The 12,597-nt window shown below is 45.2% G+C and overlaps 1 protein-coding gene across 1 annotated transcript in view; it reads left to right on the forward strand.

Annotated features, from left to right (window-relative positions):
- Positions 1-12,597, forward strand: part of LOC144162723 (solute carrier family 4 member 11-like) — a 72,542-nt gene that overhangs the window by 40,115 nt on the left and 19,830 nt on the right. Inside the window, exons 4-9 of the mRNA XM_077693366.1 lie at positions 299-368; positions 3,371-3,455; positions 6,649-6,970; positions 7,900-7,923; positions 8,689-8,770; positions 10,775-10,897. Coding sequence (XP_077549492.1) covers positions 299-368; positions 3,371-3,455; positions 6,649-6,970; positions 7,900-7,923; positions 8,689-8,770; positions 10,775-10,897 — 706 coding nt within the window. The remainder of the gene's footprint in view (positions 1-298; positions 369-3,370; positions 3,456-6,648; positions 6,971-7,899; positions 7,924-8,688; positions 8,771-10,774; positions 10,898-12,597) is intronic.

The following is a 12,597-nucleotide window of genomic DNA, read 5'->3' on the forward strand; positions in this document are numbered from 1 at the left end:
CAAGTTAGTCGTCTTTTGTATTATCTACCGCTTTGAAAATTCCTCCTAAATGGGCACACAAGAAATATTTCTTTGCATCCTTGAGTTCTTATGCAAAACTTTAGTTATTCGACATTTTTTTGTTTTCTGACGTGTAAAAGGAAAAGGCCTATACCAACCCATTTATCGGACAACGTATCCCTGAGGTGTGTTACACATTCGAAACCACTACAGCTTGGTTGCAAGATAAAATAAGCGTTCATCAACACCAGCGAAGTCATATGACATGCCTAAAAAGTCTCTTTTTTTTGTTTTGCAGGTGCTTGACGGACGCGAACAGATGGCGACCCTCGCGGAAGCCAAAGAATCACTTTTCACTCACGAACAAGGTACGTAAAAAACTACGATCTCAAAGAGAGTTGAAGTATTTTGAATGCTGGATGTGCCAACATCCTGTGGCAACCGGGCGTAAGCGTTGAGGGCAATGTGGTAATTTCGAGAAACGAATAAACAAATAAACACGTCGTGACACTGTAATACCTGTGCTACACTGACACATACTTGACAGTAGAGTCAATGGCCTTTCAAACTGGATGGAGCAGCTGTGACTGGCTAAATGTGTGGTATACTCGGCGGCTTTTCCTAGGCACCGTATGGACAGTGCAATTCGCAGTTCACTCATGCGTTAGAATGTTTTTGAAAAACGCCCGTGTGGCATTGAAATAACTGAAACCAAATTTCAGTTCAAACTTTGAACAGCTGACCACAAAACGACGCTCCCCTTCCTTGCAGCAATGCCATATGTTATTTTAATAAAAACTTAAGCACACTAATTTATTTATTATACCTCAAAAGCCCCAGTCGGGGTATTACATGAGGGATGGGCTTAATTACCAACAGATTAGCGATTCAACAACAGTCTTGAATAGATGTGGGTCGGAGTGGTGCACGGCAAATGCAGGCAAGTTGTTCCGGTCCCGGGCGGTGCTGACGGAGCCTATGCGGACCAGATATTTAACTCTAATGAGCACTATTAGCTTTTGGCAATTTCTTGGTGGCCACAAAACGACGCTCCCCCTTCTTGCAACAATGCTGTGAGCTATTTTATTAAGCAATTGAGCCCACCATATGATGACCCGAGTTTTAACTCTTATGAGCACTCTTTGCTTTTTGGCAATTTCTTGGATGTCGAAAGAGTCGCCTTGCAGTCTCTGCGGCCAACGTATTTCGCTGACGATAAACACGTTTTCTACAAAAACAAGGTAGGCGGAGACCATATACCGAAAGGAAGTTCGAATTTCGCGCCAAGCAAACCATTGAGGCGAGTGTCACCCAAAGTTCGTTCCCACCGCAATCTAGCTTTCGCTTCGCTGTGGCTTCGGCGCGTAGGCGGAGAAACCGTTGTCTATAGCCCTTGCGACAGTCAGCTGTCCCTAGAACATCAAGCCATGGAGTACGCGTTACACGAACTGCTAGTGCGCACTTGGGGGAACTGAGGTTGGTGTGGGCGGTAGCGTGACGACGATCAGGGAAGCCTCGGAAAGCCGCATTCATTCGTCTAGCACGCCTACGCTCACTCCCTGTCGTCAACGCTCGTATACGCAACCACGGCGGGCGTGTATCAGCCAAGCAATATGTGGTCCATTAGCAAAACGCTGGCAACGTTCGACGCTGTATTTTGGGACGCGGCGTTGATTCAGACATGCAAAAACGGTTTTTTTATTGCCTGTTTTACGGCAGCAATCGCGCTGCTAACGCAGACTCCACCGCAGCAATCACTGAGGTAGCCTGCCAATTTTTAGTCATTTGTTCGCTATTCATCTGTCAGCAAGCCATAACACACACGACAAACATTTTTTTCTGTGGTACGATGCCGCTTTTCGTGCGCACAAAGATTAGTTGTGTGCTCTGTTGTCATCCCATACATTCAACCATGGTGAATATTTCTTATCTATGTTTTTAGGACACCATTCTTGCTATTTCTGCTGGAGAAGCAACAGAATAATGCGCTCTAGGCTACAAAAACGAACCAAATGCTGCAGAACAACAGTACATCCACAACTTTCACACGGAATGTTTGGTGTTCAATTTTGTTTTCAAAGGTCTGCGTTAAAATATTGCAAGTGCCGACGTACGTGCATTAAACGGATATTTTTCGACAGAGACAGCCGCTTACAACGGAGTTTGGCTGCTCTCCGCATTTATTGTTTTGTCTGTTGTGTTTGAATGTACGCTAGGTGAAACATGGTTCTCCACGATGCACTCAGTGACAGTGATACTTCAGGACTGCGGTGCTGTGCACCTGCGTAAACTGCAACTACAGTCAACTTCTGGAATTGCATGCTCTTTTTGAGACCCGCCAATACACCTGTAATTTTAGCTATTCGCGCGCGAAAATAAGGTGTGGCTCCAAAATGCAGACTGATGCTCAAAGCTTCCAGCATTTCGTACAGAAGTATTTATTCTTGCGCAGTTGCGTTTATGTGGAGGTTCGTCTGTTTTTTGGGGGGACATTCTATTTTTGGGACATTTGCGACAACGCGCTTAGAACACTTCCACGAAGACGCTGGATGGCTCTTCACCATTTTCAGAGGCAAGTATAATTCATGATACGGAAAGCTTTAAAGTAGAGACAGAAGTGGAACTTTGTCTGTGTAAGATATAGAAACCAGATCCGGACATTTCACATCATACTTATCTCTCTCTCTCTCCCTCTTTTTCTCCCTCTGCAGATATCGGATGCAAAGAATTTGTATCCTCGTCCTTATTCTATGTGATCTTAGAATGCGCGTACAACAGATTGAGGATGCAGTGCCAGGAGGGTTCTGTAGAGTTCTAAATGTAGTTTGGGATGTTTCTCAGGTGGCACGTGTATTAGTGGGGAGAAAAACAGCAGAAGGCTTTACACAATTTGTCTTCAAAGACAAAACCACTGGTGTAATATCCATGTGCCAACTGCCGCTCCTGGCTGCATTGTAGCCATAAGCTTCGAAAGTAGTTATTTGAATATTAAATGAAGTAATCTCAAGCGAGAAGTAGAGCTGATGTGATGGAAGTGCATTTGAATACACTTTAAGTGCTCGCTCGTTCATGACACCAATACGTAAGTCTGGCTTCGACATTGAGCACACTTCCCATGACTTCCCGTCGTTCAAACTGTTTGATTCGTTTGTACTGCACCGACAGTCTCTAAAGCTGCTTTCTCGGCCGCGTACTGCGCTTTTGCTTCTGATTCAAGTGTCTGAGGCACGTTGCTACGATTGGCATCTGGCTGGGAGTCGCTCAATACTGCGTGCTATGTTCCACAGGAAGAATGAAATGTCACTCCAAGTAAAGTGCACAAGTTCGGACCGGCCACTTATTCATCGATTTGCTCTCTTCTCGCTTGCAGTGCACCTACTCTCCAGGACGATCCAAGGCACATGTATGCGAGAAGGTGGAGGCTTCGACTACGATCAGTCCTGGATCTGCGCCCTGTGAGTTCTCATTTCTGTCTTCTTTAGAAATCAATTGTACATGGTTTTATACATTGGAAATTTCCTTAAGTCAAGCCCCGGCCTATATTTGGCCGGTAGTGCTTCTACGTTCGACCAAGGCCTCAAGATTGCGTTCGACCTGTGGTCAGTATGGCTAACTCTGTGTAGACAAAGAAACCTACGCTCTGCATTGCCACTTCAGGGAATAAGAAGTTTTTCAATCGAGTGATTGGGCACTTTGCTCGTATGTTAATACCGTGTTTGTTGTTTGTCTCTGTCGTAAGACTGGTCAAGATTTCAAATTATGCGAACAAGTCGGGCTAGTTGGTTACGGCATACTAAAGACATATTCATAGTTGAAAGAGACGAGGAACAGGACGAACTATGTGTGGCAAACACTAGGCATCATAATGTCTAGCGTCTGTAGATAAAATGCGGAAAAGCCAAGTTTCTCATGAATGCTCTGTTGATCTCAATTTATGGGATATTCCACACGCTGCGAGACCGAGGTGGAAGCTACGCGGATTACCAGGCCGATTCCGCCTGTCCAACGAGACACGGAAATGTCTATTCAAAGAGCCAACACATATTGTCGCTTTTCTTCAGCATGTCCCCGTACACTCTAAGACAATCCCGTATTTGAGCGTCATTGCAATGTACTCCACGAACCAATGCATAAAGAGAGCAAGGAAATTTCCGGGTATCATGATGCTGATCAAATGATCTGACATAAGTTTGGCCTCCGCATTGGCACCGCACAATGCAAGCATGACGTTCTTGCATTGCGCGGTGCCAATGAGCAATTGCAAAATGGTATGGCCGTTGCTGCCAATTGGGCCACTTGAGTGCCACTTGGCCACTTGAGTGCCACTTGGCCACTTGAGTGCATTCTGGTGAATCTGAACCATGGTTTTGTATTGGAGTGTAGATGTCACGGTGAGGTTGACGCGCGCGTTTGGTGGTATTGTTGAGCGCCGTGCGTCATTTGTTGTGCGGCAGGCAGCCTGCGTAATAAATTAAAATACAGATATATTGAAAATATCATACTCCGATTTTCCGCTGAGGCGACTGTGAACAATAGAAGAATTAGCGTACCGTGGCGTTGTTAAGAATTAAGAATTATCGCAGGCTGCCAAAACATCGGCTTCTACAAGAAGAGTGAGGTTGCAGAGAACAGCCGTAGCTCGCGTTTTATGGAAACCATCATTAAACAAATTATACGGCATTGGACGGCTCAAACTACTACATGACCGTGGGGTGTTTTATCTGGGCACGAGTCACGGATAACTGTTAGCTTTGAAGTTATTTTGTCAATTGTTCGCCGTGCCATCCAACGCCATTGGCAAATTATTTCGCTCCGGTACGATGCATGAATCGATAGCTGGGGTTAGATGGGCATGTGGGGACTACCGTGGTGTGACTATGCTGTTTAACTACAGGTGTACCGGTGTACCGGCACACCTGTGTACTCGTGTGCCGGTGTACCGGTACTGGTCCACATTTGTGCACCGGTGCCTGAAGCTGAGTTGATTAAATAAAAAATGCACCCCAACGCACGATGCGGAGGTGCTTTGAAAGCGAAGCTTTAAATGGTACCAGCAATGATTACCTATGCTACGTCACTTGAATTCACACACGTGGCTCTACAAAGAGTGAAACCAGATTCAAGTGAAATGCACTTAACCCCACCTTTTATTACTGCAAAGAGATATTCTTTACTAACGTTAAATCAATGAATGATTCATGAGTTGGTTGAGTTGTATTCGTGAGGTACATGAGCGAAAACTCTTTTATTATAGAATTAAACGAAGCTCAAACACGGTGTTAGGACGATCTCGCTCCTCCTCCGTCCCTGCAGCCGCCGACAAAGGCGACAAGATCAGCGGCAGAGACGGAGAAGAAGTGAGGTACCATGCGTTGGTGTGAGGTTCCTGTAATTTTTACCAACTCCTAGCGCATGCGCAAGGCGCGCAAATGGCCGCTACACGTCTCGTGGGAGGAGACAAAGCGGTGAAAGAGGTCGCGTGGTGCTATCGCGTGGCATTCAGCGAGGGGGTAAACCCGAAGATGGGCTCGTTGAGTGCACCGTGTGTCTCCCCCGCCTCCGCGTGGGCTCCTAGCTCAATCAGTAAGACAACGAGCTCTCGCTCTGTTTCTCTATTCGCTTCAGGTTTCATTCCTGACGGTGCCAGTACCGTCTTTTATTTATTCGCGGTAGTTTTCTGTTTACACCAAGGGTGGCGATAGAACCCTTGGGGGAAGGGGGGGGGGGTACATGTAAACAGCTTCGCTTTAAAACGCGTTGAAGGATGCTATCTAATAGCATCGGCTCGAAGTAAGCGTTTTCGCACTGCAAGTTGTGATTGTTGTAGGACAGTTTGGTACTTCCCGGATTCAAGTTAGAACTACCTGTTTCTCAGCAACAATTCGAAAGGAGGCGTGTTTGGTAGCAGGCGGGCTTCACCAGAAGTGTTTTTAAACTTTTCTTCCAGTGAACGTGAACTGTCCACGCCGATGGTCCAGAAATGGTTGCCATCGGCTAACTGTAAAGGGCACTTCAGATGGATTTATTTTTACGCGTCTTCATCAAACAAGAACATATGAATTAGTGCATATTCTGGTTACTAAATCCTATGACCTATAAATGCGGCTCATTGCGAAGCACGAAAGCTTTGGTCAGCTGAAATAGCAGCGATAATGGAGAAGGGGACGCTACTCTCAGCGATAAATTTTAGCTTGTGAGCTGCATGAAAAGCGGAACGAAACCGAGTCGATGACATCTTAGCTTAGATTAGAAGATCAGTCACAGACTGCAGCTGATGCCGAAGAATATGACGATAAGGCAAGACGTGCAGAGAACTACAGGAGTGAGATAAGGATATCGGCAGTGAAGGAATGTAGATGCAGCTACTTTAGGAAGCAGGCAGTTGGCGGTAACTGGTACACGCCTTCTTTATTCCACAACATGCAGTTTGTAATCACCCGAATTAAGGCGTGTTGTCTGTGTTGATGTTTTTATTTATATATTTGTTTATTTATTGATACGGCGATCTTTTACCAGATTATAGCAGGGGTGGTACAAAATATTAACATCAGTGGTAAGTGGCAAACGAACAATCAAAAACAAACGAAGTACAAACGTATGCAACTGACAGCTGCAGCTGATGACGAATTCTCGTGCGCACCTCCGCAGGTGCGCGCTGCCGTCCCTGCAAAAGCGCCACGTGGCCGTGGCGCGGCTCAAGCATCCTGCCAACATGGGCCGCACGTGCCACGAGGTGCGGTTCTTCATCTTGGTGCTCACGCCGAGCAAGGAGAAGGGCACCAAGAACGCCCTCGAGACGGGCCGCACGTTTGCCACCATCTTCGCCGACATGGACTTCCGGCAGCGACTGCTCGAGGTGCACTCCGAGGCTGAGTTCAAGAACGTGCTGCTCAAGCACGCCCAAGACCTGGCTGCCGAACAAAGCAACCCGGTACACCTGCGCGGCTCACAGGCTCAGCTCGACTTCCCGGTGGGTGAAGCAGCCGCTCTCGCTGTGGTGGACCCGCGGGAATTTCGCCACGTTATGTGCTTACCATCGTCGCTGATAAAATATGGTTTCTGCGCACTACTACGTGGTCCATGGTTATGAACTTGCTTATGAACATGCCCAAGTATTATTCTTGCGAATAATTTGTGCGCCTTTGTAATTTATTGCCGGTTTCGCGCAGACTTATTCGCGCCGTGTTGCATTTGCTGTTATTGAAAGTCCAAGCTTAGAGAAGATGTGTTCAACGGTTACAAATACTCTGGTGTCCTATCGAGTTTCAGATGTAATAGAAATGGCTTCAACAACCTGCTGTACCCTCTCACCCCCCTCCTGTTCGAGGTATACATGCCTGGTGCATTTTGGGGCTATAGTCTGATTCTATGTAGTGCAACAAAGGAAGTTTCGACAAATGTAGCATAGCGGGCCAGGAAGCACCGATGTGCGCACTCAAGCAAAGCTCACCGATACCTCCTACAAATGCGCACTTATAAAAGCACTAAAGATAAACAAGCGAGTACCGGAGGTAATAGTATCGCGCAGTCATTCTTTGGGATGGTGCCACGTACCAGTTAATCTCGTCAGAAAATAAATTGAAACGCGATACTGGGGGCATAATTTTGTGACATAGGCTTCTCGCGATCTAAGGATTAAGGCCTGATATCATTTGCCAGTTTGTTCTGTGTGTGAACGTTCTGTAGACGGATACAGTTTTCACGTAAGTTCTTGCTGCTGGCATCATACGAATTGTTTCGTTATAGCCGTAGAAGTGCAGGATTACATTGAGTAGTTTTAGAAACAAAGCATACATTCGTCTTGACCTGCAAGGTGAGACCGTCTTGAGCAGCTCCCCCTTGCGGGGCCATCTCTCTCTTTCCTCCCTCTCTCCCTCCCTCAACTCCTCCACTCCGCAGCAAGGCGCCAGAAGAAAGCGTGAGGTGAGGGAGTAGGTGCAGGGATGCCACTAGCCATGTAGAACAGTACATCCAAATCAAATACTACACATGCGGATGCCTCTAAACGTGAAAATAACTTCTTACTACAGTTGTGCTTCTTGAAAACTTCCTTTAGGATTTTGAAACCCCGAAAAGTGTTTCTTTGGCTCATGAAAAATCCTGGAGACCTGTAGGAAAAGCAAAACATGTGTGGCGGCAAAGTAATAACTTATGCAATGAGAGGCAGATACGGTATCTTTTATGCAAAAATACGTTTTTACTACTTTACTGAAAACAAATAACCAACCTTCCAAGTAACTAGTAGGAAAATTTGAAGATTTGTGTGAAACACTGTGCAAAAGATGCAAACGAGGAAACAGGACACAAGTCAGTAAAGTGTCATGATTTTTTGCTAACGTTATTTAGCAGCACAGATTATTGTTCACTGCCACGAACGAACTTATAGCCTACCAAAATATCGTGTTGCATCAAAATACGTCCTCAAGGTCCCTATTGGAAGCTTTCAAGAAGCACAAACTGTTTGTTTGGTCTGCCAAAACAACAAATTGTTTTGGCAGAGTGCTTGTGTGGAATTTGATTCGGATAGTAGCGGTGTTTCCAGGGTCCCTGCCGTAGTCTTGTAGCGGTGAATGTCACAGTGTCTGCGAGATTCTTCGTGCGAAAGAAATGCCACTGACGGACGTATGGCTCTTTTTCTTCTCTCTGCGTGCTGCTGCAATCGACGATGCCGTCCGATCTGCGACGCAGGCCCGCAGGTGTCCGATCGCTCAAGGCCTCAACGACGACCTTCGGCGGCGGTTGTCGCACTACGTTAGCGACTATATCGACGGTAGGTGCACTGCGTTCTGGCTTTTTAATTAAGGCTTCTCATGCGTTACCTGATGACCATTACTTGTTTCATATCACTTTCCGCCACTATTGCTGTAATCGTCATCAATAGAAGCACCAGCATGTTGATGGCACCTACACGACAAAGGCCTCTCTCATGGACTGCCATCCTCCCATTTTGTCTCATTGGAATTGCGCCTTCGAATTTTAGGTTATCCTGCAGCTAAATTTATGTACCTCAATTTTGTTTGCCATTTGTCTCAATCTATGTTCCTAAAGTGTATTATTTGTCATGACACCTTCGAAAATAAGACCATTAATTCCGCATACGGCTTTGGAATGTGTGGACTTGGTGCTGACTGATTCTTACAGCAATATAGTTGTGTAGCTAAAAGCCGAGGAGGCAGGCCTCCGACGACATAAATCAGAAGCCAAAGCTGAGTTAAGTGTCCTCACTATTCCGGTTCGCCTAAATTGATTTGTGGCCTTTTATAGCGAGAATTATAAAAGTACACAGGTTTTCACGAATGCTACATGGTTCCTCACAGGCGCCAAATGTTTCCGTTCATATGGCGTGCCCTATGAGTCCTAAACATGTCACAGTCAAGAAGAACTTGTTTCTGGGTGGGGTGGTGATGAGGTGGTGACGACATGTAAAGAAAATTGAAGGGTAACATCTTTTGTCCGACTGCTAGAAATACACATGAGAGCCGACTTCACCCTAGCGAAAATTCTAGGCAGAATACGGGACCAAAACAGCCCGTGCACTTTGGACTGATTGTGCCAACGACACGAACATGTCCCTTTACGAGTGTGAAATGAGATGGTTTTACACCTCCAATCCGTAGCCTAACAAGTAGTCTTCTTAACTTCTGCGTGCAGATCGTCTGGGCATCATTATCTTATATGTTGTTTCACCTCAGTGCAATGGACCAACAGACCAGAAGCACTTGCCCTGTCGCCTTTATTGTGTCCACATTTTTAGCGCTTAAACCATGTCGGCAGTCACTCCAACTTTAATCCTTGAACAACCGCTAAGCATACTGGAGCTTCATACCGCGACATTAAAGGAGCCATGAAGAGAAAATACAACTTTATTTAATTTGAAAGAACTAGCATTCAGTATCTCACTCAGCTCCATTACAGCCACAAAAGATGTTTTTTTAACGAAAAAAAAGCAAGAAGTATTTAAAAACATTCAAATTTTGCGCCACAGTGACGTGTTATGAGCAAGAATGACGTCATACGGGCCAACAATAAAACATAATTTTCAGTGCGTTAACTGCACGTTGGCATTCAAGTGATGCGGTCAAATGGAACTAGAGGCCCCATTACAGACGTCCAGTCATGTGTCGTCGCGACAGGTCAGTTAGGCGGCCGCCAATCGCACAAACAAGGTTCCGTGACGTCATACAAAAGTTGCGGGAAATTGGCTAGGGGGTCGCGACTGCTTCACACGTTTTCTTTAATATCTCCGTTATTTGTTCGAAGATTGCGATGATAATGGTATCATTGTTATCAGGACTAAGCAGTCTTTCTAATAAACCCACTTGTATTTTGTCTTCATGGCTCCTTTAAAAAAACTGAATCAAATTAAGCATAGCACAAACCTATTCAAGTGTAAAATAAAGTGTACTCAGAAATTTTGAGCAATGCAATCGCACGTTAAGTTATAAAATTCTTTGCTTGTTAAGCACGTTCGAGGTGGCAACTGTTATATTTTGGATGGAGGCAACACACAGTTACGCTGATTGTATCCATTTTAAGGAGCGCGATGTTGCTCCCACCTGTCATGAAGCTCGTCCAGAGATTAGCATTTAGTGGGGTGTAACACCAATGACAATCAACCCAAAAACTTCAATCCCTACCACCCATTAAACCACGTGTCGTGATTTTATAATAGCCCGTACGGCGACACCTGCGCGAAAGATATGGATGCATTTGTATAGTCACTGCAGAGTCTGATGAACGTAGTGTCACTTCATTTCGCGTCCATTTGCTGCAGGAGTGGTGGGCCATCGGACAATCTACAAGACCATCTCCACGATCTTTTTTCTTTATTTTGCCTGCCTCCTGCCAACCATTGCCTTCGGAGCGCTGAACGACACGAACACCAAGGGCAAAATAGGCGAGTTTATCCTGCTTCGACATCGTGCAAATCTTTCTCCGTGGACACATGTGGTGGTCTAAACGACTGTGTTGTTAGGCGCGAGCTAGCTTCATGACCCCACTGCGCATTGATTTATCTCCTTCATTCAGATAACAATATCGTACGTGTATATTAGGCATACTGCGTTGGGAATTTTTCAGCTAACGGGCGGAAACGATATCTTACGGGTGTATTGGGCTTCCTACGTTGTTTCAAACAAAAACAGCGCTCAAGACGGGACAGAAAGAAGGAGGCTACACACACAGCGCTGTCCCGTCTTGAGCGCTGTTTTTGTTTGAAGTATGAACCAACGAGTCAAAACACTTCCATTGCTTCCTACGTTGTGAATTTTCAGCTAACGAGTGGAAATACCAGATATCGCAGATGTACACGAGACCGTGAGGTTGTAATGTTTAACCTCGAAGTGACAGCCAACGTCCCAAAGGAACTTGCTAGAACGCCTAAAAATCCAATCGCAAATTGTTGGTGAGGGTATGTATACAAAGAAAGAAAGAAAGGGGCTTGTACGTGGTCTTTATTATAATACAACAATAACTGCGTGACACTGGTTTGTCATTATGATTACGAAGCTTCAGCTTTGTTGTGCACTCAACGCAAAAAGCACAGTCTTCGTCTATCATACCACGCGCGGAAGCACCTAAAAACAGCTGCTCAAACGCCTTTTATGGCGTGAGCGAATTTGCTTGCTGTCCCTCGTGCCAATGTGCAATACGACTTTTCGAGCCATGCCTTAGTTGGGAAAATACAAGGAAATTGATGTTAGTTTTGAGATTAGGGCTAATCTGTTGCTGACTTTTGTTTAGAGCCGGAAATTTTCTTATCGGTATCCATGCAGCCATCACGCGCGTAAAACAAGATGTTGGCAAATTATGCAATAATTTATTATTCACGCATAATAGTTAACGTGTAGCTATTGGTTTCTAACTCAGCTCCCTGCTCTGATCAAATTTGATGAATCGCGTCGACAATTTGAGTTTGCAATGCATGTAAAAACTGGCTCATTCAACCAACTGGTGGATCCCATGAGAGCCCTGTAGGCTGATCATGCCTAATATAAAGCTACACTCATGAGAAAGAGCTTCACAGTTTTGCCGTTGAATTCACATGTGGGTTTGCACTGATGAGAAATTGATTTTTTTTTATTTTTTAACCTGCTTATACTGCAGACGCTTTCATCAAAGGGTTACTTTTGACACGCACTACTAATGCAACGCCATTTAGGTGGCATTGAAACATACCTTGCTACTATCCAGCCGAATAATCAAAGGTGTACACAGTCTGAAAGTTTTGTCCGAAATGTTGCCATAAAAAATACTGCCTCTTTGATCAGCAAGCGAACTGCCCTCTTCTAGAAACGACGGCCGCTCTCGTAGAATATTTTAGCTAAAACATCGAGGAATAAGTTGGGGCAGCACTTTCAAATCAGCACGACAGGAGGATAACTTCAAACAACGCTTGTGTGATCTGTCTTGTGCCCACATTTTTTACGGAGGTTAAATGAATCTCACCTATTTTTGTTTTAATAATACATTTCTTAGCAGCAAAACAATCTTTTTCCGAATTTGCAATGTACACAAAAAAGTGTGCAGGAGTTTTAGGCCCGAAAAGACGTGGTTTGCGCTGTGTTTAAAGGTGATGTACAGCGTCCAGAATAAGTC

The sequence above is a fragment of the Haemaphysalis longicornis genome, unplaced genomic scaffold (genome assembly GCF_048455015.1).
Source record: "Haemaphysalis longicornis isolate Haplotype H1 unplaced genomic scaffold, Haemaphysalis longicornis Haplotype H1 scaffold_12, whole genome shotgun sequence".
NCBI lineage: Eukaryota > Metazoa > Arthropoda > Arachnida > Ixodida > Ixodidae > Haemaphysalis > Haemaphysalis longicornis.